This window comes from Ylistrum balloti, unplaced genomic scaffold (assembly GCF_031769215.1).
Source record: "Ylistrum balloti isolate Yb309-2 unplaced genomic scaffold, AGI_CSIRO_Ybal_v1 Utg370260, whole genome shotgun sequence".
Lineage (NCBI taxonomy): Eukaryota > Metazoa > Mollusca > Bivalvia > Pectinida > Pectinidae > Ylistrum > Ylistrum balloti.
Window position 1 is genome coordinate 508,782 of NW_026782205.1, and position 27,546 is coordinate 536,327.

The following is a 27,546-nucleotide window of genomic DNA, read 5'->3' on the forward strand; positions in this document are numbered from 1 at the left end:
TCTATTTACAAATGGTCGACATCAGAAAAGTACAATATTTACATTCAGTAGAACTAAAACATCACAGACAAACATAAATATCACAGTAAGATAACGTTTAGATAAAATAAGTTATAATAAATGATGCATCATGAACCATGTGACACACACAGTAGGGATTAAGAGTTACATAAAATACAACAGTTACGATGATCTAAAACTTTCAGAAAGTGGAATTTTGTGTTTAAAAGTTGGACATAAATATCATGCATTCAAATTTGAAATTATTCAGGTTTTAGTACAGACTAACATTGTCTGATAAATCATTCCAAAGTGTCGGTCCGTTAAATAAAAATGAATTTCTAAACTTTTTTTATGTTTAGGGATAACATATTTCCCTCCAGTAGATGACATAGTCTGTCTTTCGTGAACACTGATACATTACAGTCCAGGTAATTCGGACATAGTTTGTTAATAACTTTGAACATCAAAATAACTCATTATATTGAACTCTCTTACTGAATGGTAACCATTTGAATTTAGTAAAAAGCTGTTCACTTGATACAGAATATTCTGCATCTGGTTGTATGCATAAAACTCTCTTTTGCAACCTTTCTAACGATTTAATGTATGTTAATGAACAGTGACCCCAAATATTGGAACAATAATCAAGGTAAGGTAAAACAAAACACTTTAAGTAGTTTATTCTTGATTCTACATAACTGATAGATTTTGAAGTTTACTTTTTTTATATAACATCTTGGACAGTTTGTTCCATGTAAGGATAACATGAATGCACACACCAAGTAGTATTCATGTCTAACATGTACTAATCCTAGTTAGTGAGACTCCTTACATTCAATACTTAACTCACGTGTAACTTTCTGTATTCTCTGTTTGCTTTTTTAATTACACTTTAGTTTTCTCTATGTTAATAACCATTTTGTTGCGTTTACACAATTTCTGTACAATAACTTTGTCAGCTTTCAGACACGATTTAATAACAGCAATACATTTAGAAGATTTCTTCATAATTATGTCGTCTGCATACATGTACAATTCACCGTGACTGCTTAGAGAGGCGATGCATGTCGTTTATTTACAGTATAAACATCAAAGGCCTAATTATTGAGCCCTGTGACACACCAGTTGCTATTTCACAACGATTGCTTAAATGATTTTTAAAATCAACACATTGTAATTTAATTGCCTTGTTTGGATAATAATATATTTTCATTTTTTGTATATTTTGGTCAACAAGGCCAAAAGCCTTTCTAATTTCAGTCACACCAATTAGATTTCCTTTATCCATATTTTCATACCATCTGCTATGTTACCAGTGTTAACGCTGTTTGACAGGAATACATACTTCTAAAACCAGATTGATTGTCAGTGGGTAAGATTGTGCTGGACCAAGAAACTATGTAGAGATGAATGGAAATTCTTTTCTATGAATTTGGATAAGACAGGTAAGACAGATATGGGGTCTGTACTTACTGACAGTAATTTTTTCACCCTTCTTGATACAAAAGAATGAATAGTCTTCAAAATCACAGATAATGTGCTATTTCTTTCTCTTAAATGTACTCTTTCACAATATCAGTAAAAAAAAGATATAAAAAGTTTGAAATTTCACATGGTTCATCAATTTGTCAATATGATCAGGCTTAGTATCACCTTTACTTGGTGAAAGCTGTTTAAAATATATCTAGTATTTATCTTGCTCCTTTTTACGGGTATCTAAGTCATCCACAAGTTTCCTTTGCTTTTCGTATTAAGGAAGCAACGTTACTTCTCCATTTCCTATACAGATCATGATTTTTCTGTACTTTGTAGTTATCTCTAATTTTGATAGCTAAGTAAATGTCCTCATTCCACCACTCAGGAATGGTTTTATACTTTATTCTTTTTTTCTTTAGTTGGAGCATTCTTGTCCAAAATTCCACAAATATTTTAGTCCATGCTCCCAAGGCTTCATTAACATGACATGTAGTGTCTATGGAAACTTCAGAGCTTCATCAAGGTCATTTTGGAAAGTTTGTTCACTGAAAGTTTTAGTACGTCTGTACTTTATAGTATTGACATATCTGGATTTGTTTTCAATATCTTTAGAGTTTTTCTTTACAACATGCACAGGAATGTGGTCATTAATATTAATGTTTGATGGATCACAACAGGTAACATCAGCAGGAATATTTATACCCATATGGTCAATACATGTAGAGGTAGAATGGGTGATCCTGGCTGGTGTTTTTACTATATTGGAGAGTCCTAAGCAAAGTTTTCAAAATTATACTGGTTTTGTGTGTTACAGGTATTTACACTATGCTTTTATACAGGTTTAGGCGACAAACGTGTTTGCGATTGACTGCTGGCCAAAAAAGAAAGTGAAAACGAAGACGTGGACCAGACAAACTACCGTTGCAACTCATGCACTGACCAGTGTAAATGACGGAGAGGCATACAAAGCGTAGCTGTGTAAAGTTTCAAGATTTAATTAATACAATTGAGAAATACATGAACATTTTACACGTGCACATTTTCTTTTTTCCGCTAGTATATAATGGGTGTGAGCTTACGGTACTTGTTAGTTAATTGTAAGTTTACATATTCCTGGAGTCTTGTACATGGAGGATGTTTTATGCTACAGAGAGGATAGTCACCACAAGCAAAAAATGAAGTTTGAAGATTGTTGCCGATTTATACTGTATCTTTTGTGAAAAATGTCAAAATTCATGGTTCTGTCCCAGTCAGGTAAGTTATAGTGATAGATACTTTATGTTCGTTTGAACGGAGTGAATTTAGAACTTAATATAAAGTTACACCACAGTTCGGCTCGCTGTCAAGACACTCATTCACTGACAAAGGTATGTAACTCTACCGGCCTTGTGTAATGACCTTATGGTGATGGTCACTAACCTGTTCGAGATATCTCGCTGAGCGTGGTCTGGATCGACAGATAAATATTTTTCTTTAATTTGGTATACGATTCACTATATATGATGCCCTAAAACAGACTTCATCAAGCATAGTTAAATTGTCAGATTTCAGTTAGTCGGACACTCTGACAGGGAATCAAACACTGAAACTTCAAAAACACCTATACATGACATGCACATTAATGTAGTATTAAGGGAGATAATTTACTGATTCACTTGTTGTTTATCATTATTTACTATGTTATCCTGTCAAACACCACACCTCAGATTTAAAACTTAAAGTTATCTTACTGAGGTCGACATTTTAATTAATGGAAACGGGAACGGTCAGTAATACTTCGGTAATATTGTGTAAGCACGGCGCTGATTGTCCCAATATTTGAAAACACGGCGTTGAATGCCCTGTTAAATTTAAAACACCGATTTGCATTTTCTCAATCTAAAAGAGTTGTGTTTATAAGACAAATAATCTATACAGCCACAGCCCGGACTTACATTTGTACTTTTGAAAAAATCCAGATCATCTACGCATTCAACAAACCAGATGTACAGTTTTCCCTTTAACAATACAGATCATCTACGTATTCAACAAACCAGATGTACAGTTTTCCCTTTAACAATACAGATCATCTACGTATTCAACAAACCAGATGTACAGTTTTCCCTTTAACAATACAGATCATCTACGTATTCAACAAACCAGATGTACAGTTTTCCCTTTAACAATACAGATCATCTACGTATTCAACAAACCAGATGTACAGTTTTCCCTTTAACAATACAGATCATATACACGATCAAGAATAAGAGTTTACAAACTTCGCAGTCTACAAACCGAATGTGAATATGTATCTTCAACAAAACAGATCTACATTTGATCTCCATCAACCGTCTCAATACAAGTCGAAGGTTTATCCAGGTTGCATACAAAAATTAAAAGATGACAGAGAGGAAGCCTTTGCCTAACGTGACGGTCTCTGTAACATGAAGGATGAGAGTCTCGGTAAGTCGTGACATCGGGATGGGTCATTGCAGTCCAGTCCTGGTGACAAGACCTCGCACTCCAACGTGTTGTAGCTGTGCCGTTATTTTTATAAGGCAGAACATACCCTACGGATATATATGACGAGAACTTGTGACTGTGTATCCAATGGTCAGACCAGCGTGGATAACAGGCATCTCTCAAGCTCGAAAGATCACGAATGGTGGTAAGCTTTCTAATGAATGATAAACTTTCCTGACAGTTTGATAAATAGACATGACCATGAACTTAAGTAATAAGTTGACGGAGAAGTTAATAACGTGATTTGAAAAAAAAACCCAAAAAAACACAAATCTCAAGCGATACCGGGGTATTGCGTGTAGCTAAACGCGTGCTGACAACCACTCCTAAGACGCGCTAGTTAAAAAGTGTTGCTTCTCGTCTTGTGACTTTTACTAACCTATTTCTTTCTTTTCTTTCGTATTCTCTTGGCTGGCAAACTTTAACTTAACTTTGTGGATTGGTTACCATAAATATACATTTTGTAAGACAAGATACTAATTTTACAAAGGAAAACATTATCCGTAATGAGTGGGAGTATGAATGTTATTTTACTTCCAAGTTCAAATTAAATGCTCGAGATGTTCTATTCAATAATAATTTTGAATTTGAAATTAAGAAAGGAAAAAAAGCTAAATTGAAAGATATGGTTATTACAGTAATTACAGTATACGGCTCAAATTAAGACGAACCTGATTATTATATGTTGCCGAATAAAATATGTAGTTTTAGAAATGGTAAGGTAATTATTTATGAATATTTCGTTTTGTAATTAATCCTGGTATGGACTATGATAAAAACGTTAAAACTGTAAAAAGTTGAGAAAAAAAAACCCAAAGAAAATAAAAAAAACAACAAACAAACAAACAAACAAACAAACAAACAAAACAAAAAACTAGAAAGGATCCAGAATAATTTGGGATGTTTCGATCAGTTCAAAGACATTTCACTGGCATTGCTGATGCTGATGCGGTTCCACAGTCTTACGTTTTGATCTCGAAACATCAGAGTCAGAAATCTAATATACACTCTCTTAAGATTGTACAACATACACACAAAATCAACTGTCAATACAGATTTAATAACTGATGGAACTGGTATAAATATCGTCATACAGATGTACGATTTATCAGTGACGTTACGTATCAAAAGTTCGCAAATCCAAAAGACGACACATAAAACGCCCCAAAAAGTTTAAATAAGGGTGGAAAGGTTTTAGAAAACTGATAATTTCTGAACATTGGAATCTAGATATGGTCTTATCAGAGAGACATAGTGACCAGTCAGCATCCTCCGAAGATTTTACAAGTCACCTCTTGTGCAATTGGACAGAAGGGAACAAATAACGAAAGACGTACAACTGGACAGTAGGGAACAATATGGTAAAATTATAGCTGTGCGACAATAGAGTAAGGACCAAGTATGTAGATGTACATCCTCGATACTGCAGGGGCTACGATCACTTTCGTTCTTTGCACCCTGGGATATGTCTATGTACACCATCTTGTAGACAAGATGAAAAAACTAGTTTGGAACTTTGATGTACATTAAACGAATCTCGCGTCGCATGGCGGCATGTTGTAATGGTTTCTAAGTTAGGTGTCGCTACTTTGTAATCTTCAAAAGGAGATCATCAGACACGGGTTTCCGTAACATCTCTTGAAATGAGTAAACCGATCACCATCCTCGATACTCCAGGAGTTACGATCACTTTCGTTCTCTGCATCCCCGGAATTTGTCATGGCAAAATTGATGGTTCAATGTGCGACACGTTGCAGACGAGACGAAAACTGGTTTGATTCTTTTATGTACATCAAACAAATATCGAGGCCGCATAACGTATATTGTAACGGCTTTGAAGTTGGGTGTCGCTTCTTTGTATCTTCAAAATGAGCGTATCAGTCTTTGATTGGTCAGTTTTTTTCTCCTTGAACCAATCATATTACTTCGCTTGTGCCTTCAATTTAACCATGACATTTTCCAGGGATGCAGAGAGTAAAAGTGATCGTAACCCTTGGAGTACCGAGAATGGAGAATGGGCTGCTGAAGCGAACGAAAACAAAATACATACAACTGTATAGTGCATATCAAGTACGAAAGCTGTGCGACTGGACAAAAGTTAACAAAAAGCAAAAGATGTACAACTGAACTGTAGGGAAAATGAAAGTTGTGCGACTGGAGATTGAGGAACAAGTATGAAGATTTGCGAATACGGGGAACAAAAACGACAGACAAAGAGACCAAGTACGAAATCTGTCCGATTGGACATAAGGGGAAAACGAAAGCGGTGCGACGGGACTGTTGGGATAGGTGTTTTCACACGAAGGATGTACAGCTGGACAGTAAGGAACAAGCACAAAAGTCACGTGACTGAACTGCTTTGATATCGTATAGCTTGTCATTTTCACGGGTCAAAATTTTTGCGATTTTCTTTTCAACAACCGAATTATATTGCATTTAAAGGTATTATTCGCCCGCTTCTTTTGTACAAACTTCGAGATTGCAGGCGGTAGACACTGCTGGTGGACTTTTAGTCTTCGAACCAGCATATAACGTTTTATTAATTCGAAAAGTGGCATGGTTCAGGATATAAACATATAATTGACTTTCCTATGAAATTATCAGATACATAAGATTTACGAAATTTACTAAATTACGGGACCATTCCCCATCTATATTTTGAAATGTCTTCGATCACTTAGGATTGTCTTCGATACATGACTGACGAGTCCTAACAGGACGAAACAGTTGTATGATGTAAGCATCACTGACGAGTCCTAACAGGGCGAAACAGTTGTATGATGTAGCATCACTGACGAGTCCTAACAGGACGAAACAGCTGTATGATGTAACATCACTGACAAGTCCTAGAAGGAAGAAACAGCTGTATGATGTAGCATCACTGACGAGTCCTAACAGGACGAAACAGCTGTAAGATGTAGCATCACTGACGAGTCCTTGAAGGACAAAACAGCTGTATGATGTAGCATCATTGACGAGTCCTTGAAGGACAAAACAGCTGTATGATGTAGCATCACTGACGAGTCCTACGAGGACAAAACAGCTGTATGATGTAGCATCACTGACGAGTCCTTGAAGGACAAAACAGCTGTATGATGTAGCATCACTGACGAGTCCTACGAGGACAAAACAGCTGTATGATGTAGCATCACTGACGAGTCCTAACAGGACGAAACAGTTGTATGATGTAGCATCACTGACGAGTCCTAACAGGACGAAACAGCTGTATGATGTAGCATCACTGACGAGTCCTAACAGGACGAAACAGCTGTATGATGCAGTTTAAATTGTTTGCCTCCACGTTAACTAACTCTAAATGTATGGCTCATTGTCATAATCAACGTTTAAACTAGTTATCTACATATATTGCGAAGATTCATGAATTACACCTAAATATTTTACATAGATCTTACTGAGATATATTCTATTTGTTTGTACATTATGAAGCTGGTCGTTCTGTTGTTGCATACCTTGTTTTATTTTAAAATGTGACATTGCTTATGTACATGGATTGACCAATCAGGGTGGGTGTCTGCAATGAAGCAGAAGACGCTTACAGTTCCGGAGCATCTGGTCTTATTCTCCTCGTAAATTTTAGGAGTCTCCGTGTTAATATTTCTTTTGTTTATAATTTGCCCTATTTTTATTGAATTAGATTTTGGATTATGATTACGTTCACATGTTCATATTTTCTTGTTTTTATGTTGTGCCCATACCTATGTTTGTCACCAGAATAGCTCACATGAGTTAATGTTCCTTGTTAATACGTACACGACGTTAAATAAAGTTTCTTGTAATTATAGGGGTGCTAGGAAACTCTTGCTGTGGAGAACCCATGCTAAACTTTGTGACTACTTAGTGTTTTCTTCCAACAAAAAGTGCAGCAAGAGGTAGGCAGGAAAGATGTGACGTGATTATGAAGCTTGTCCTGATCATTGACGAGTGATTTTCACAATACGACTTTTAGTTTAACTGCTGTATTACTACTATTTGCATTGTGAGTTAGTTTTACAGGGCAAATATTATCGACAGTGGAGAGTATTTTAAACAGAATAGACTTTTATTCCTTTGGGGGTATACATAAAAGTACTTTGTCTTGGAACTTTTTCCGTGCAACAAAGCAGATATATTGTACTAATATCTAAACGCTGATGACTCCCTGGAGAAGTAGTTTTTATATTGGTACTTTTCTAATATATCACATACTTTGCTTATGGTTTTCATTATTAATAACCTTTTATCTTATTCTCCTTATATTCTAAGTACAATCTTTTCATTCGTGCTTTTACGTGTTTACAAAGTTATTCATTTCCAAAAGCATCATTTTCTAATGATACGGAATACTCTGAAGACTTTACAAAAGACGCAGGTATATACATATTTAGAATTAGATAATGTTTTGCCCACTTATGAATTTAACTGTCACTGTTTCTCTTTCTAGGACTTGTCAAGTTGTTGATTTATTAGATAAAATATACTGTTTGTTCATTACATATATTATTCAAGGTTTATGAGAAATCTAATTTACTTAACAAATATTAATATTGGTGTTAAAAGGGTAATTGTACATGATTTAATTAAAGAATAATTTTACCTTTTTGTGAGTTTTCTGGAATTTGAACAGATACACAGACTGTACTATAGCAAGATTTTTTTCTCTACAATATCAGGGTATTATAACAGCTATTGGGGAACTATGTTACCAACAGGGCTATATCTATTTAAAGAAAAATATTTAATTTTTCGAAAAAAACCCCCAAAAAACCAAGAAATCCGGTGGCCTTGACGGTCATCGAGATAAGCCATATTGAATATAAAGGTTAAAGGATAGTTATCAAGTGTCATGAAACAAAAATTGTGACACTGAATATAGCCAGTGTCAATACATTCATACCATCAAAACTGTCATCCTATACTGATTATTCTTATAAAGTTATTCCCAGTGGAAAATAACCAACGTTATGCTCAAAAATACAATTTCTCTGTAAAAATGTCCTCCCCATGAAGAAATGCGAGACTCATTTTGGTAATTAAAGCACCTCAAGATGCTTCCATTCATGAAGAGCATTTGATTCTACAATATCTGGGTCTAGAGAAGATTTTTGAATTTGACCCTTTTTGGCCCAGCCCATCAGCCCCTGGTGGTCAGTCAGGATCTAAATGGGCATACCATCAAGCCATCATCCTTCACACATAATTCCAACTAAGTTTGAAGTATTTCCAAAGGAAATTAAACAAATTATGCTAAACAATCTAGTTTTCCTATATAAACTATGTTAAATTTACCACCTCCCCACGGGGATATGCGAGACCCTAGGGCCATGAAATTCACAATTTTGGTATAGCACCTAAGATGGTTCCATTCATGAAGAGTATTTGACTCTACAATATCTGGATGTTGAGAAGAAGATTTTTGAAACCTAAGTCAATTCGACCCTTTTTGACCCCGCCCCTGGGAGTTGGGGACTGTATAAGTCACAATTTTGGTTCATCATAGGCCAGGGAAAGTTTCTGCAAAATTTCTTAGAAATCAGATCAGGGGTTTTTGAGAAATCAAAAGTGTTAAATTGTTTAGGGACACACGACCCACAACGAATGACCCATGATGCTGGATGAATTGTATTAGAATAGGTCACCATGATACCTAAAAAAAAACTACAAATGAAAGATTCTAATGATTAATTCAGGGAAAATGTAACACATATTTTATGGAATTATGAGAAAATGTAAATTTCTTCCAGAATTTAGAAACCTTTAGTAATTCTTGATCTCTTCCATTTCTACCCTCACTGCTTCCAATTATGATTATTATTTACTCAATTATACATGGACATGTTTGTCACCATATACATAGTCATGCTGTACATTTATTACAAATGAATAAATGAGATTCTGTTGAATAACTATGAATACATGATAATTACATAATCTTTTACTACTTATATATATATATATACATATAGGAAATGCCCTTTATTTCATCAAATTGTTTATATTTATAGAATATAATTATTGATATTTGTTGAAGTGAAATGAATATATTCCATTTCATTTTGATAAAAAAAACAACAATACTTTTTGGTGCAGTTAATCACAATGTAAAAGTAATATAACATGATAAACTTCACAATCAAACAGTATGTATACACATGGGCATAAGTAAGGGGCCATCAATTTTAGTATAAAAACTGTCATATTCCTTGAGGTAACCGGTACTATAATAAAATGCACATTTTCCTGACCACCTAAAGTAGTGTTTGGCTGTGTATTGCTGGTAAATCATTCATGTACTTATACTGATAAAATTGCATGTCAAAAATTGACAAATGCTGAGAGATGACAAGCTTTTGGAATGGTTCAATGTGATATGACATACAGGCAAGTAGCTGCACGTTTTTTAGCCATTCTCTTATTTCTCAGTTAATGCAGCGTCTGAGCCAAACCGAGTATGTTGTTGAGTGTCCCAGGTCTGGCAAACCTTGAAAGACTTCAGATAGAATAGATAGGCTACTGTGTAGACTAGTAAGGAGAGTCCCATTTATAGCTGCCAACAAGCCTTGGCTGAGAGGACAGTAGAACGTCAATGTTCCCGTTAGCTGGTGTATGTCAACAGATGCTTTAACAATATATAATACAATATGCTCTCGCAAACCAAAGACACGAACAAGAAAGACTGCAATGAGCACATGATCATTGGACATAGATTATGAGGTCCTGACAAAGAGTCTGCTAACAGTTGAAAGCCACTTTTTACTTAGTCCAACAGGAAGCAAGGTCTGTGTTTGTAGATCATGAACATCAAGTACATTCCAAGTACAACATTTGGTGGCAGTGTTACTGTTTGGGGATACTTTTCCCACGAAATTTAAATGGGCAGAAAATATTGTGATGATCTTTCGACTTAAGAAACATCATCTCTAAAATAATGATTTATTGAATCCAATTTTAAATAAGCATGTTCCTGGTACACAGCACCTCAGTATATAATAAAATATGTTATGAAAGAATTATGTCTTCTATCAAAATTGATATTTGAAATACTTTAAATCATTTTAAGCAACTATGATTATTATATGGACTTACTGAATGTACCTGCAATATGACACCATTCTTTGCTGATGCACATTCACAAACTCCAAGTAGACACTGGAATAGCAGAACAATGTTTGTCATGATCAGTAATGCTATCAAGTATGACAAAGATCAGTTGCAGCAGTATAAAAAGATATACTGATTACAAATTTATACTTCTACATTTACTGTTGTATTATTGTATGTTAGTTTACAATGTTGGTATTGCATTCCAATATTTCTCAATAAACAAGACATAATCCTACCCAATTCTGTAAACCATCCTACTGATTTAATTATGTTTATGTCCACACATGCGCTCCTGTAACGTTACTGGGCATTGATATTGCCATTATATATGTTATACATAATACATATGCCTTAAAAGTTATTTGCAGTTAAGCTTATTCTGATTCTAACAAACAGACATTAATGTTCATTTAAAAAGGAACACAAATACATACCGTACTCAATACTCAATGGCAAAAACCGACTTTCAAAAGTCAAAAACAACATGCTTGTTAAGTCAGGTACCTGTGTGAATTTGTTTATGTAAGGTAATTAAATATGTTAGGGTCACGATGATTGTGGTTTCCTAATTATCAATGGATCAAACCACATAAACTGTTTCATCGCGGTAACCAGAAATCAATCTTTCTGTAGATTTTTTTTTAATCTGACCCCAAAAAAGTACCTGTGCACTATATCCGAGTGTGCACTATACCCGCAAATTTACGGTATCTAGCAGCTGACCAACACATGTGAAATATCAATGCAACAAAATGACCCCCTGATCTGAATCTTTGGAGTTGATAGTCAATCATATCATATTTCATTTCTCTTTGATGGTAATTTTAACAATTGTGCCCCCATCAATATGTACTACACTTGAAGGATTTGTAGAGGGTATAACTGTCTTATAATCATGTTTCTTTACCAACACCATCATTTCAGTTCAGATTTATAGTAGCTGTGTATTAGAGTCATAATATTAAATCAAATTACTATGTGATATATGGTAATAAAAAAATACTGAGAAATACAAATGACTAAGAACAATTTTAAAACACTTCGTGGTAGGACTAGGTATGTGTAAAATATTATCTGTGACTCTGTATTTAGATTTCCTGATTATTTCTCTGTAAAAAATTCCATGTATATGATATGATATCTATATACTGTAGACATGCAGTACTTGAACATATCTAATCAGAACTAACAGTCAAACAAGGATCACCATAACTGACTTAAGGTGTCTATCAAAGGGGAAAGTCCAATCTTGAAACCATTCTTGAAAGATGTGCAGCTGTGAATATATGAGACAAAACTTGTAAATGAACAAGCAAACAAACCAGCTGACATAGGATTTCATCTTTCATTAGTCTCTTATATGTGTTCTATATATATTTAGGAGTTCAGCTACAGACTCTGTCTACAAATATCAATAGTTGGTGTATACAGTGCATCACATGGAACAATAATATAATCAGTGGTGCCGTGGACAACGTGATATAAAAATCAATCTATTCAGTTCTTAATCACATGTACTTTTGAAGGTGTCATCCATGTGAAACAGGGTTAATAAGCAGTAGTTGTATATCCATTACATTAGTGCCTGTTATCCCTGTCATCACTAGATTCTTACCACCGTTCACTGCCTCTAACAGGCTAAAAGTGTCATTATCATCAAGATACTTCGCTACATTATACCCGGATTCTCGACATTGTTGCACAAACTGTATGTCAACTACAGCCCCTGCAGCTGGCGTAGGTCCATCCTGACCATCAGTACCACAGCTAAGAAATGTCACTTGGTAAGCATTGGTCAATTTAGCAGGCATGATATTATCAAGTTCCATAGCACATGCTACAGCCATCTCTTGATTGCGGCCACCTCTACCGTTTCCTGTAACGTTTACAACAGTTTCTCCTCCTGTTATTATGCATACACCTTTTCCAACATTGTGTGCTTCATCACTTATGGTAGCCATCTGTTTCAAAACATTTTTAGGTAAATACTTACAAATTTCTAATTCTGCTGCTACCAGGTCTGGTGAACCAGCATCAGATGGTAGATAACCAAAGCACAAAATCATATATTTTGCCAATTTTGCGAAAACTGTACCAACAAATCTTGCCTCTCCATCCAGTTTACTACTGAGAATAGCTGAAATATAATCAATACTGTTGGCAGTTCTGAGGGCAGTCTCTGTAGCGATGACATTACTACCCACTATTACATTTTGCACATGAGAATACTCCTGTAGATTGTTCTCACTTGTTGAAGTTCCAGTGTTCCTCGAATTCATTGTATATCTTTCTTCACTCATTTTTTTCATCAGTGTATCATTTACAGACTTTGGGATGAGTTTACTTACACCAAGACGTCTAAAGATATCGAGGCAGAGATGAGGAGAGCTTGGATCAGGAACAGTGGGCCCACTACTGATGATATCTATCTTATCCCCAATGACATCTGATATAATCAGACATATTACCTGTCAACACACAAGATACAAGAAACACTGATCGTCAACTAATCAAAAACTGGTTTGAGATATTGTTAAGGTTATTCTGAATAGGTTTTATAATTTTGCTACTTTCAAAGACAAGATCATATTGCTTAACAAGAGTATCAGTGAATTGATGAATGAAAACAACTTCATTAGATGACAATGGCAATAATTCTAAAATTAAGGGGGTGGGTGGGAGGAGGGGATTGCTGGCCGTGAATTTAGTATATAACAATTCTCTTAGTGTGACACCGCGTTTTATTATCATAGTTTTAATGCAAGAAAAGCTATGCTAATGACACAAAATTTTAATAAAGGGCAACAACTCTGAATTGAGGGGTCATGGGCCCCAACTTTGCTACATTGCACCTTGTTCTTGTATGACTGTTGCATACATCACGTTTCAATATCCTAGATTAAATGCAGGCAAAGAAATGACAAAAAAAATTATCAAAAAACAAGAGGCCCATGGGCCTTAACGGTCATCTGACAAAAAGCAAGCCAAACCTAGAAAGTGGGTTGAGGTCATTCATTTGAACAAACTTGGTAGCCTCTCCTCCAAGCATCTTACAGGCCCAATATCAGCACTCATGGACTTTTGCTTGTTGAGAAGAAGTTGTTTGTATATTTTAACATATTTGACCCCTGTGACCTTGAAAGTGGGTTGAGGTCATTCATTTGAATAAACTTGGTAGCCTTTCCTCCCAGCATGCTACAGACCCATCGGCACTCATAGACTTTTGCTTATTGAGATGAAGTCCTTTGTATATTTTAACATATTTGACCCCTGTGACCTTGAAAGTGGGCCAAGGTCATTCATTTGAACAAACTTTGTAGGGCTTCAGCATGCTATGGGCCAAGTATTAGCCCCCTAGGCCTTCTAGTATTTGAGAAGAAGTTATTTAAAGCATTGCGACCTTGAAAGTTGTTCAAGGTCATTCATTTAAATAAGCTTGGTAGCCTTTCCTCCCAGCATGCTACAGACCCAATATCGGCACTCATAGACTTTTGCTTATTGAGATGAAGTCCTTTGTATATTTTAACATATTTGACCCCTGTGACCTTGAAAGTGGGCCAAGGTCATTCATTTGAACAAACTTTGTAGGGCTCCATGCCAGCATGCTATGGGCCAAGTATTAGCCCCCTAGGCCTTCTAGTATTTGAGAAGAAGTTATTTAAAGATTTTGACATATTTGACCCCTGTGACCTTGAAAGTTGTTCAAGGTCATTCATTTAAACAAACTTGATAGCCCTTCATCCCAGCATGCCACAGGCACAATATCAGCAATCTGAGCCTTTTGGTTATTGAGAAGAAGTTGTTTAAAGATTTTAACATATTTGACCCCTGTGACCTTTAAAGTGGGTCAAGGTCATTCATTTGAACAAATTTGGTAGTCCTTCATCCCAGCATGTCACAGGCCCAATATCTACACTCTGAGCCTTTTGGTTAATGAGAAGAAGTTGTTTAAAGATTTTAACATATTTGACCCCTGTGACCTTTAAAGTGGGTCAAGGTCATTCATTTGAACAAACTTGGTAGAGCTCCATGCCAGTATCCTCTGTGCCAAGTATTAGCCCCCTAGACCTTCTAGTATTTGAGAAGAAGTCGTTTGAATGAAAAGTTTACGGACGGCGCACGGCGCACGGCGGACGACGACGGACGAAGCATGATGACTATAGGTCATCGGACCCTTCGGGTCAGATGACCTAAAAAGTCAATAACTCTGTAATCATAGGGTCAAGGACTCGGATTTGCTACACTGCACATTGTCCTGGTATGATCAATGTATCTATCAAGTCTCATTTAAATGCAAGCAATTTAAAGCTATAGACACAGAATTTTAACAAAGAGTAATAACTCTGTAATTGAGGGGTCGAGGGCCCTGAATTTTGTACACAGCACATCCCCTTAGTATGACCTTTGCTTAATGTTGGCAAAGTTAGGCAACAGACATGAAAGAACAGCTAAAAAGATGGGCAGATGGACAGATGGAAGAACAAGGCAGCAACTATATGCTTCTGCGAAAGTAAAATGCAGTTCATTCCTTTATTTCTATGAATAATACATCCTTTCTCCATTAACGAAAACATGTAAGGCATTTACCAAGACACCATTATCTTGATTATGGTACTAAAATATCAAATGTTATGTGATATCACACATTCCTTACTTTCAGCTTGACAGTATATACAACAAGTGATGTTTAACTCAGGTAAGCTGTGCTGTTTAATAACCTTACCTTGCAAGGCTTGGCATCTCTTGCCAGCCCTCCACCTTTCAGAACCTCTGTTTGTTTACGAACAATGTTAAGGTCATTGATGGTAGCCCCATGGGTGGACAAAATGTTGGTTAGCTCAGCACTCTCTTCCAAAGTGATGGGCGGTTGTGGAAGGGGCAACAGTGCCGAACCTCCACCTGTAAAATAAATCTACAGTGTACATATGGCGATAAATTATCTTTCAATCTAAACATTTTAGTCTAAATCATTTAAAAACTTTTAAATTTCAATGCTATCACTAAAAATAACCTAAGTATCATACATCCTCTTTTTACATAGGATCCATAAACAAATTAAATTATGACAGATCTCGGATCTCTTTGTATGTGATCTGGTAATTTATTATCATACCCCAATACTTCACGTTTAGTTGTTAGATTATTAAACACAACATCAATCATCAAGTTTGGCTGTCATCTTATTTGGATGTAACCAATTTTGAACAAATTGTATTGTATGAAATGAACCCCTTCTTATGTCATTTTCCTGAACTGAATGAATATTTATGCAGTTGATTTAGCATTAAGAACAATCCATCAGTATGATTATTGTACTAATTCATCTGTATAATAGTTTTATCTAACAATCCTTCACTACACTGAATCTACAGTATGTCGGAAATCTATCAATGATTTAGGTTGATTTCAACAAATCTTGTTTAAACATGATAGATCCATGCCATGGCATTATTTCATTTGTGTGATTACAATTGGTAGCACAACCCTTGTTTTTGGTTCCACCACCTGGAATAGTTAGATAACCAACCTGATACTAAAACCAGGAGAAGATTATTCTTATTTGAATTCTTCACAAGGTCCCATATAGCTTCTGCAGCTTGGTGCGACTCCTTGTCTGGTAGGTTGTTCTTTGCACCCTCATATACAGTGATTTTACTGTCAGGGGCCAACAACTGGTCACTGCAATCATCAAACATATAACACAATACAATGTATTAGATTTTGAGAAAGCTGTGTACACAATTAAGACATGCATTAGAACAATGGACCAGAGAGGTAAACAATATCCCTGTCACTAAACGTTCAGTATATTGCTAAATTTTCCTAGAATGCAGAAATAAACTTAAGTCTTCATCCATCCACATAACAAATTTCATGTACCAACAAAACTATACTGCTAAGAAACTTTTGAAATATATTTCCTTTAGCCCTACCTTTATCCATAGTATCAAGGGCAAAAATAAAATGTGGGTTTAACTTTAAAATGTTAATTATATAATTTCTTATATTTTAAGTAAACATAATCATTTATATAATATAAATGTTTTGTAGTAAAATTACTTAAAATTCTTACCATTTTCCAGCACAACTTAGGAGCTCACAACATCCATATGGTACACTGATGGCACCTTTGATGATGTGCTGTCCTAACAAGTCATCAACAGATCTGGCCATTCCCATCACTGCTTTTCCAAATCCAACCACAATCACATTCTTATCCAATGCATACTTCCTGCCTTCCACAGTAAGAGTTTCACCATCCTCAGACAATTCTAAAACTCTCTCTATCATTTTCCTGGGCATAACTGCATCCGTAGATCTTTTGAAAATTTTGTTTACATGAATTCTCTGAATATCTGTAACATCACTTGATTTGCTGCTTGTTTCTTTGGATCCCATGTTTAGATTCAGGTTGGTTGTGAATTGACTACAGTTTCTTACTTTAATAGTTCTTGAGTTCATAGAAACATGTCCTTTGCTACTGAAAGTAGTCAAATAAGATATTCTTTTGACCCGTTTCACTTGTGTAGGAGTCAATGATACTCTGGAGGTTGCTGAAAAATGTGAACTGCATCTGTACACAAGTCTCCTGAAACAAACAGTATCAATACATGTTGTATCAGCTAGGTATATAAATTTTAACACACTATTTATATACAAATCACATCTATTACAATATAAAGCAGTATCAATAGATTATGTATCAGATAAGCTATTCAAATTTTAAGCAAACTATCTGCAAGCACTTAATATACAGTTCGAAGAAAACTGAACTTCGTATTTAGTGCATTTGATATAGTGCACACATAACTGAATATTAAAAATGTAGAAAACAAATTAGCACACTTCACTAAACATAAGCTATTCATACTTTCTATTTGAAGAAAAAAACCAGCAGCAATTCTTTTATTCAAGGCTGCTTTTGACAATGAACTGCACTGGCAGAATACTTTCATTGCTCTTTCCCATTACAATTTTGGCACAACTGAGGCGTCAGTGCATCTGATGTTGTCTTTTGAGTGAAGCAGATGTAATGTAGTGAGTGTGTACTTAAATGCACAGTCACCAATTTGGCCAGCAGACATTTTCTTTCAGTTTGTTGGATTTATTGCCCTATGAGCAGCTAGAGTCATTCTGAGATGGTCTCTCCTTCTAGTAACAATCTGGTGGCTGTACTTCAGTCAACAACATACCAGTACAGGGGACCTTTTGGTCTTCGCATGTCAACCACAGCAATTACTATGAAGTGTCTAGCCCTAGAATACAACCACAACAACACAAACTGGTCCACTACTCAGCCTTGTGAGAAACACAAAACACAACTCAGATCTCCAAGTCCCTCTGGTCGATGTATCATGTTACAAAGAAAAGATATAATTTGTTGTTGCGATTTTGTACCTCTGACTTGAGAGATTTAAAGGGGACAAGGTACAATCTTCTCTCTACAGTGTGTTATTATGCACATAAATCAGTGACATTTTATATGTAAAACTATAATGAATTAATACTCATACTGTTTCTATGCTTTATATACAGACTGAAACAGATGAGAAATCCTCTGATGTCTGTGCATTATGTTAGGTATGGCGAGTTGGTACACTTGGCCTTATTTCAGCCTATTTTTTCGACGCTATATGCGCGTTCGAAAAACAAAAATATGCATGCTTCATGATATCAGATGTCATATGTTTATCCGATTGACATGTCATATGTTGATCAGTCAAAACAGGGTTTTAAGGAATAAGGTAGCCTTGCAAATAGTTTTAACCAGCTTTATGTCTCACGTTGAGTTGTCGTCCGCCTGGTTGTCTAGCCTTTATCTCTTATGTATCACTGGACTCTGAACTTACCACATAGCAATGACTATGTTGTCCCGATAAGAGATTTCTCAACTTTTCGTCTGCTAGCTTGACCAATGATTCGTACGATAGGCGGCGTTGACGTACTACGTAACGTGAAAGATGTGAAGGTGCGCTGAAAATGAAACGATGCTTATCATTCAGGTTATTAAAAAAATAAGAAAAATATTTTTGTATTAACTATAGTCGGTGAAGCACGATAACTTATGAAAGGAGTATCACAAAAAATCCCCTCAAATATTTTATTTTTGTGTATGATACTTTACATTACAATAAAGCAAGGTCCGCAGCAAATGCGACAAGACGCCATCAATTAATCAAAACGAGTTGAAATGAGAGAACCGGCAAACATGAAACTTACAGATTCAGTCGTGCAAAATTTTCGAGTTGCTAAAATTTTTAGAGAAAATACAGATAGAATTACGAGCTTAGACTATTCAGCTAATGGCGAAACGCTTATTTCAAGCAGCGACGATGATTCAATTGTAATTTACGATTGTCAGAACGGAACGTAAGTGTGACGACCCTTCATGAGTGGATACTTTTGGCGGGCACTATTTCAACCAAAACAGCAAAATCCCAATCCCATTTTACTAAAACAGAAAGCCAGAGCTGACCTGAGATGTTCAAATGATAATACTATACAGTGATAACAAAGGGACAAATTCCATCGATAACTAATTTGATGGCGAACTGCCATTATCCACACTGGAACCATCGTGTGGCCAGTGGACTTAACAGATTTTAAATAACGACGATATTAAAGTACCATTATAATTTGCTATCCAGTGTAAATAGAGATCGATGGACTTCTATACCCTATTTCCATATGTATTTAAGTATCCAATGACATCATTCTGCAAGAATACGTGTATGCGAAAAATCCTTTATCTCTCCTCTGCCACTTAAAACAGTTACTGTCTGAAATTTACCAGAAGAATACAAACGAACCCAAGAGTAGTTCTTCACTTGCTGTGTCAACAAATTGCTGTGTTGTATTGCTACAATGAGGAAGATATTAGATTTTAATTATTTTGTCAAGAATTATCACAATGACATAATTAATTGCTTCTTATTTTTGTGCTACTAAAGATGTTTTAAGATATCCTAGAAAATGCATTACCTAGTAAGAGCTACAATTGTTACTCTTGTCTGTGGAATGGACTTAAGTTAAAGTTGTTAAAATATCATCTTGTTATGGTGGCAAAAGTGGGTCCAGTCACTTTGATCAATGTTCTCCGTAAAAACTACTTTCTATTGTTTTTTTTGTGCATACACGACGAGTGTTCAGTTAATTAAGATAAGGAAGATATTACGGAAAAAAAAGTTAAGTAACTCTCTAATGATAATAAACAACTTTACTAATATTAAATACATACATACATTTGACCTTTTGTTTTGGACACATTTGACCCTTGTGTTAGCCATTGATTATGTAGTTATTAATTATATCTCATTTAATGTTTCAATTCATTTGGTTCAATTTTATGAAAACAAAGTTGAGTGGTCAAGTACACACAATGAACAAGTATTTTTCTAAATCACACTGTATAAGTGTTTGTTGTAACCAAACATTACAGAGCAGTATAGGTAGTCTACAAGTTGTCTGCAATGTAGGTCATGTCACTATTTTGAAACTGTTAGATTTATATATATATAAAACCACAATATAAGTAAGGATTTAGATTTGATTTATCAATGTTTTGTTTGCCTTTCTAGACCAAAACGAACCCTGAACAGTAAGAAATATGGAGTTGATTTGATTTGCTACACTCATGCAGTTAACACAGCTCTTCACAGCTCAACAAAAGTTGATGGTAAGAAATAAATTTGTATCAATTTTTCAGACAAATGATAATGTAATTTAAATGCTAATAGACTTCCTATTTGTTCTACCATTCATCAATGTTTATTATAGATTAGCTGTTATGAGGATGCTCTATTTTTTATGTCCCCGCCATTTATGGCCGAGGGCATATAGCGTTGCCCATGTCTGTCCGTCCCGTCGCGTCGCATCCCGTCGCGTCCCAAATCAGTATATACCACCTAACAACTTCATTCGGAAGGCAATTTTCATGAAACTTCATACAAATATCAAGTATGGAAAGACCTCAGGCAGTTTTGAATTTCTCGGCATTCTAAAAAAAGATGGCCACCAGGGGGAGATAACTCCAAAAAGAGGAACATCATCTTATTTCTACATAATTTGGTACTTGTGGGTTTTAAGGCATAAGGAACTAATATACTCCCTCATTTTTTCCAGAGAACAAAATTCCAAATTCATGTACGTTAAATCAACTTGTCAATTTAAGTATGAAACAAAAGTTGTACATAGTTGCATACAAATTAACAAAATCATCTCTTTCGGACCTTTCACTATTATTTCATGGGGGGGGGGGGGGGGGGGGGGGGCATTCATGTCTTACAGACATTTTCTAGTTTGTTTGAATTTCTTACCTGTATTGAGTTTCTTACATGTATATAGACATTGTTTCAAGAAGTCATAGATACTAAACCTGACTCATATTTTACAGATAACTTTCCATACCAAAACATTATTCTGTTGCAGTGCAGAAATGTAGTTAAGGGTGAAAGTATATAGATAATAACACATTTCAGTGACTTACATGTAAATCATTGACACAATGTCATGTTTTTCAGATACTATTAGATACCTGTCTCTTCATGACAATAAGTATATACGATACTTTCCCGGACATACCAAAAAGTAAGTATTCATACTCAACTCATTTTAGAACTCTAATATTCCAGCAAACACTTGATAAAAAAAGATGTTTTGCAGAAATGGAGTTGATAGTTTGCTCTAACATTTCCATAAATAACTATTTTCTTTCAGATATATTTCAAATTGACATTAAAATCTTGCATTAAAACTTTTGATATTGAATTCAGTGTTTCTCCTTGTGCCCTTTCAGGAGTCTCCATGTAAATCTTTCTTTTGTCCATATTTTGCCCTAGTTTGATTGAATTTGAGTTTTGATTATGATTATGTTCACATGTTGGTATTTTCTTGCTGTTTTTGTATACCCTTAATCTGTCTGTCTTTAGGGTAGTGACATTAAATATGTCACCAATCAATGATTCCTTCCTGTCAGGATCCCTGGACAAAACTATCCGCCTCTGGGACCTTCGGTCACAAAATTGCCAGGTAAATTTACTTTCAAAATATCTTTGCTGTTTAGACAATGTCAGTTCATTGCATATTCAGTTATTGATTGATTAACTAGTAAATATTGGTGTTTGATCGATGACAGCATCTGAAATATAAAAAATTATTCTTCAGAAGTAATGCAGTACTGGTCTTCCACTTGCATAGACATTGTGCATTTGCATTTGAACTTAAACACTTACGTCTATATAAACCCTTATACTTGTTGCACCAGTATTGGGCTTCGCTGGTTGCCAGGTTGAAACACTGACCATAATTAATCTTTAACACCCAGGTGGCACTACACCTATAGAGTGTTCGAATATTACAACACATGACACATATTGTATGCTTTATAGTTGAATCAGACACCCATATATAATTTTATGAATATATATATGAAGTTTATGTGTACATGTCATGCTGTTCTTACATTGCAAAGACTATTCTGCTGTTTTGCTATGCATTATAAATATTAGGAATGTGTTTTGTTTTATATAACATGTATTTGTTTTCTTCATTAGGGTTTGATGCATTTGCCTGGTCGTCCAGTAGCTGCATTTGATCCTGATGGCCTCATTTTTGCAGCAGGAATCAATTCAGAGATTGTCAAATTGTATGATTTGAGATCTTTCGATAAGGTAAAGTTACTGTCAGTACTATTGTCACATCTCATGATGATTTTTAAACAGGGGTGGCTGTTGCAGGACTCTTTAATACATAAGAGGGTTTGAAATCAAATGATTGCAATTTAGAAACACCATGAAACTTCCTTAATATTTAAACATTGTCTTTAGTTTAATATTAAATGTCTTTAGAGTGTTATTTTGATATTTACTCTGTTGCTTTAATAGGGTCCCTTTACTTCATTCAAACTATCACAAGATCGTGATTGTGATTGGACTGGGATGAAGTTTAGTCCTGATGGTAAACTTATCCTCATCTCCACAAATGGCCAAGTCCTCAGACTGATCGACGCATTCCAGGGAACACCTCTTCAGACATTTATGGTAAGTTGGTAAAGTCTTCCTTAGAAGAATTCCAACATTTGCGAAAAGAAATGACTTTGATCCTTATCCAAGGTTCTGTAGGGAAACAACATTAATGCTGCAGAGGGAAGCTGGATTTTTTAGGGTGGGTGCATGGGTGCAAAGATTTTTTTTTAGTTTTAGGCATTTTTGATACATAACAGTCAAACCTGTCTGAAAGGCTGCCTTTACATATACTGGCAGGTTGCTTTTTGAGTTCCTTGTGTTACACAATTGATAGTGATTGAACCTCTATATAAAGGCCACTTTTCTCTGCTTTCTTGATTGGCCTTTATAGACCGATTTTCCTGTCCTTCTTTTCAATAAGAATCGTCATGTTAAAAGTTTTCTGATTGCTATTCACTTTATACAATGTAACAATACAAGGAAATTGACACATTGGAAAGAGGTTTTTAAGGAATCAAACATTGATGCTCTATATTCAAATTGTGAAATTTGGGGACTAGTAGGGGACAGTTTTGTTTAAGCAGCACTTGGTATGCTTATTTAGTTTTTAAAATAAAAACCTTAATATATCACATTTCATTATCTTTGATTTTAATACCTTGGCTTGATGTATGAATGCTTTCAGATGATTACATTTCAAAATATATAATGACAGTATTGAACCAATAAACATCTGCAAGTTAGTTTTTGAACAATAGAATTTCAAATTCTCCTGAAACTTTATGATATTCCAGCAACTGTGCGACAAAGAATTTTAATAATTAAAATTTGACATCATATATTTATATATACATATATCACTTGGACAGGGTTTTCAAAACAACAAGGGAATTCCACTAGAGGCATCCTTCAGTCCAGATTCTCAGTTTGCTATGTGTGGTAAGTTGAATGTTAATTAATTTTGGAAAATCAGCCACAATTTCTTCGTCCATTGATATTAATATCAGTATTGGAACCATGATTGGATGTAGCAGCTACTTTGTATCGTTTTTATTTTGGGGCCAAATTGTTGATTCAGAAAAATACAATACTGAAACCAACTTGTATCAGCTTTAATTTAAGTCATCACTCTTATTGATCTGAATTAAACTGTGGCAGAGATTTTAAATATCTAAATTGTATTAAAATTATCACAGGTTCTACTGATGGCCGGATACATACATGGAACACAGATACAGGTGTCAGGGTGTCTGTTCTCAACTGTGATCATCCTGGACCAGTTCAGTGTGTTCAGTTCAACCCCAAATACATGATGCTGGCAACTGCTTGTACAAACATGGTGAGTTGTTTGTTCAGTGTCATACTTTGAGTATTGTAAATTTGATTTTGGGTTTTTATGCCCCCTCTGTTGTAGGGGAGAGTATAGTGTTTATAATGACAAGTGATTTATCTCTTATTATGAGTACGTTGCTATATATGTTCTACGCCATCATGTTAGAGGCACATATCACATAGGTTTCCTACTGTTTAACACGTGTCTGCACTACCACAATGCAAAAGGTGACCTATATCCTGGAGTGGCAGTGATGCAAGTCGAATGTTATGTCCCAGTCAATAGATGACCACTGACGAAATATTGTGCAGTAATATGACCAATTTTAGCTGAGGTTACATTTAACACAAGGTGGATAAGAAGCATGTGGCGTGTCATGTCACCATTTGTTCCTTGGACGCACAGGACACCAAACGTAATTTAGTGTCATCATTACATCTTTGCATTCTGTGATAAATTTACTATTTTGATGATGAAATGTGCACAGACAATACTCTGGTAAAACAACTGTGCATGACATTACACTTTATACATTAAAATTTTCTGGTTTATGTTTTATGACGGGTATATCTACAAAATTATTTACAAAATATGTCTGGGATATAACATGGATTTTGATTCTGAACTGGATGTAACGCAGGATACCATAATTGCAGCTTTTGAATAAAAAGGAGATAAAATTCATTTTTTTATTTTGAAAATTTTCATAGCCATTATTTATTTAATAGCAATATAGAAAAAATTGCATTTGCATCTATAAGTACCCTAAAAACCTTGTTGATTGCAAAATGGGTGTGTTGTTACGCCAGCTAATTATTTTTATGAATAAAAGTTTTTTCATGACCTAAAATTGAAGTTATAAATATTCATGGAAATACCTTTTTAAAGTTGATAGGAATTGTTTATTAATTTGACAATAAAATGTACTTGAAAAGGAGATATATTCCCAAATGAACAGCCTTTGGTGTCCTGTTACATCTAGAAACTCTACATAAACAGCTGTATCTTGTCGTCATTCAAAGCAGAACTATCTTCTCCTTTATTGCTCAGGTTGCAACATCATTTTCTGATGTGAAATCCATCACATTATTTTGTTTCATCTTGTTATAAATTTTCAAAAAAAGTTGTTTCGGACATAACAAATATTTTATGATGCCAAATTCTGTCTCTGTTTATTATTTTCAGGATATTGTGTTTATTTGCTGATATTGAGTTTAACTTTATCTATGTTTTTGTGTGTTTTTCAGGCATTCTGGCTCCCTTACATAGATGACTGAGTTCAATATTTGACACTATTATGACACAAGGTGTGTTTGAATATTCTTAATATGTGGTCACTCCAGGTCAGGAGGGCAAAAACATGTAAAACTGTGATTTATAATATGCTGATGGTACAAACATTTGGCAACCTACCATTAAGAATGCTGTTTACAGTGATTGGCCCATGTGCTGTGTGTGTGCACAGTGATAGTGTTAATTGCACAGTGATAACTGTGGACAGTGTTAATACTGTGTACAATGATTAGACACAGTATACTGTGTGTAATTGAGTATACTGTGTAGTAATTACAGAGTATGTGTGTACAGTAATTACAGAGTATACTGTGTACAGTAATTAGGCAGAGTATACTGTGTACAGTAATTAGGCAGAGTATACTGTGTACAGTAATTAGGCAGAGTATACTGTGTACAGTAATTAGGCAGAGTATACTGTGTACAGTAATTAGGCAGAGTATACTGTGTACAATGATTAGACAGAGTATACTGTGTACAGTGATTAGGCAGAGTATACAGTGTACAGTGATTGAACAGATCACTAACTACAGTGGTTGGTCAGAATACTGTGTACAGTAATTAGACATTATACTGTGTAAAGTGATTGGACAGATTACTATCTGCAGCAGTTAGTCAGAGTACTATGTACAGTGATTGGTCAGATTACTGTGTACAGTGTCGGGTCAGAGTTCTGTGTACAGTGTCGGGTCAGAGTTCTGTGTACAGTGTCGGGTCAGAGTTCTGTGTACAGTGATTGGACAAAGTACTTCTTGCAGTGATTGGACATAGTACTGTGTACAATGATGAGACAGAATACTGTGTTCAGTAACTGGACTGAATACTAGCTACAGTGACAAGACAATGTACAGTGCTTTTGAATGTTGACACTATGAGATTGGGCAGAACTATTCTTGAACAGTATTTGTATAGTGATCAGATAGATTACTAGTGTGGAAAAGGCAGCTGTACTGATTGTAAATATAGCTACACTGTAAATATGTTAACAGAAAAACAGCTTCCAGTGCTAGCTTATTAAAGTTCATTGAAATTGTCAATTCAAACAGTTCACTTTTTTAGAAAAAAACCATCAGGATCATTCATGTTATTTGTGAAGTTTATTATCATTTCTGTACTTGGTTTTTAAAATAAACCTTTGTACACTGTTTGTAATAATGACACTTGTCATTATCTAGATGTAAAAAGGAAGTGCTATTAGAGAAAATCATCATTCATTTTGACTCTTGGGTAAAGAATTATTGAAGTTTTTTGTCTGGGGATTGCTGATTCATGCAATCTCATTATTTCTGGCTAAATATATCAAATAAATTTGGACGGACACCTTTAAAGTACATAAATAGCTTGGTTTTATCTGTATCATTTTGTATTTGATCAAAACTAATTGTAATACAACAGATTTTCTCCTAAGAAGTTACAACTATAAATTCTATAACTTTGTTTCACATGTATGAGAGTTATTCATTGTATAATATCATGATGTTTTGTTTATGTGTACAGATACACTGAAGAGAATGCCTATAATCATTTGTATAATTGCATTTTTCATTACACTTTCTTTGATATTAAGCTAAAGATTCTGTTTTCAATTTTTGAAAAAGGACAAAGTATTTATACAGCTTTGTTGACTAGATATATAGTATATTATTATTTGTTTATCATTTCTGTGTTTGGATCATAACTTGTTTTGTCGATTGTAATATTTTGCTAAGTTTTTCTTGTGTGTCAATATCCTCATACCAAAAATCAAAGATTTTTCAACCACTTCATAATGTTTTTTTACTTCAGACTTTTATACCACAATCTCTAACACCAATATTGTGCAATAATTATAAGGCATCATACAGTTTTAGGTTTAAAGTTCAAACCCATTTGTCC

The 27,546-nt window shown here is 34.9% G+C and overlaps 2 protein-coding genes across 2 annotated transcripts; one reads left to right on the forward strand and one right to left on the reverse strand.

The window, feature by feature from the left end:
• Nucleotides 1-11,276: 11,276 nt before the first annotated feature.
• LOC132552593 (glycerate kinase-like) lies at nucleotides 11,277-19,004 on the reverse strand. The gene is made up of 5 exons (XM_060216780.1): nucleotides 18,933-19,004; nucleotides 17,156-17,671; nucleotides 16,610-16,761; nucleotides 15,806-15,981; nucleotides 11,277-13,550 (listed from the first exon to the last, which is right to left on the reverse strand). The coding sequence occupies exons 1-5, from the start codon at nucleotides 18,935-18,937 to the stop codon at nucleotides 12,612-12,614; spliced, it is 1,788 nt and encodes a 595-aa protein (XP_060072763.1). The 5' UTR covers nucleotides 18,938-19,004; the 3' UTR covers nucleotides 11,277-12,611.
• A 230-nt stretch (nucleotides 19,005-19,234) lies between these two features.
• On the forward strand, nucleotides 19,235-25,828 carry LOC132552590 (WD repeat-containing protein 82-like). Its single transcript, XM_060216777.1, is given in 9 exon segments — nucleotides 19,235-19,452; nucleotides 20,661-20,758; nucleotides 21,603-21,669; nucleotides 22,011-22,110; nucleotides 22,635-22,751; nucleotides 22,965-23,120; nucleotides 23,915-23,984; nucleotides 24,242-24,384; nucleotides 25,626-25,828. Coding segments are annotated over 9 exon segments (999 nt in total). The 3' UTR covers nucleotides 25,656-25,828.
• Nucleotides 25,829-27,546: the final 1,718 nt, after the last annotated feature.

Bases quoted from the DNA above. Each gene is read 5' to 3' on its own strand.
- LOC132552593 (XM_060216780.1), bottom strand. The intron at 15,982-16,609 runs GTTGGTTATCTA...TTTATTTTACAG, and splicing joins TCTCCTGGTTTTAGTATCAG to GTGGAGGTTCGGCACTGTTG. The intron at 13,551-15,805 runs GTAAGGTTATTA...GTGTGTTGACAG, and splicing joins GAGATGCCAAGCCTTGCAAG to GTAATATGTCTGATTATATC.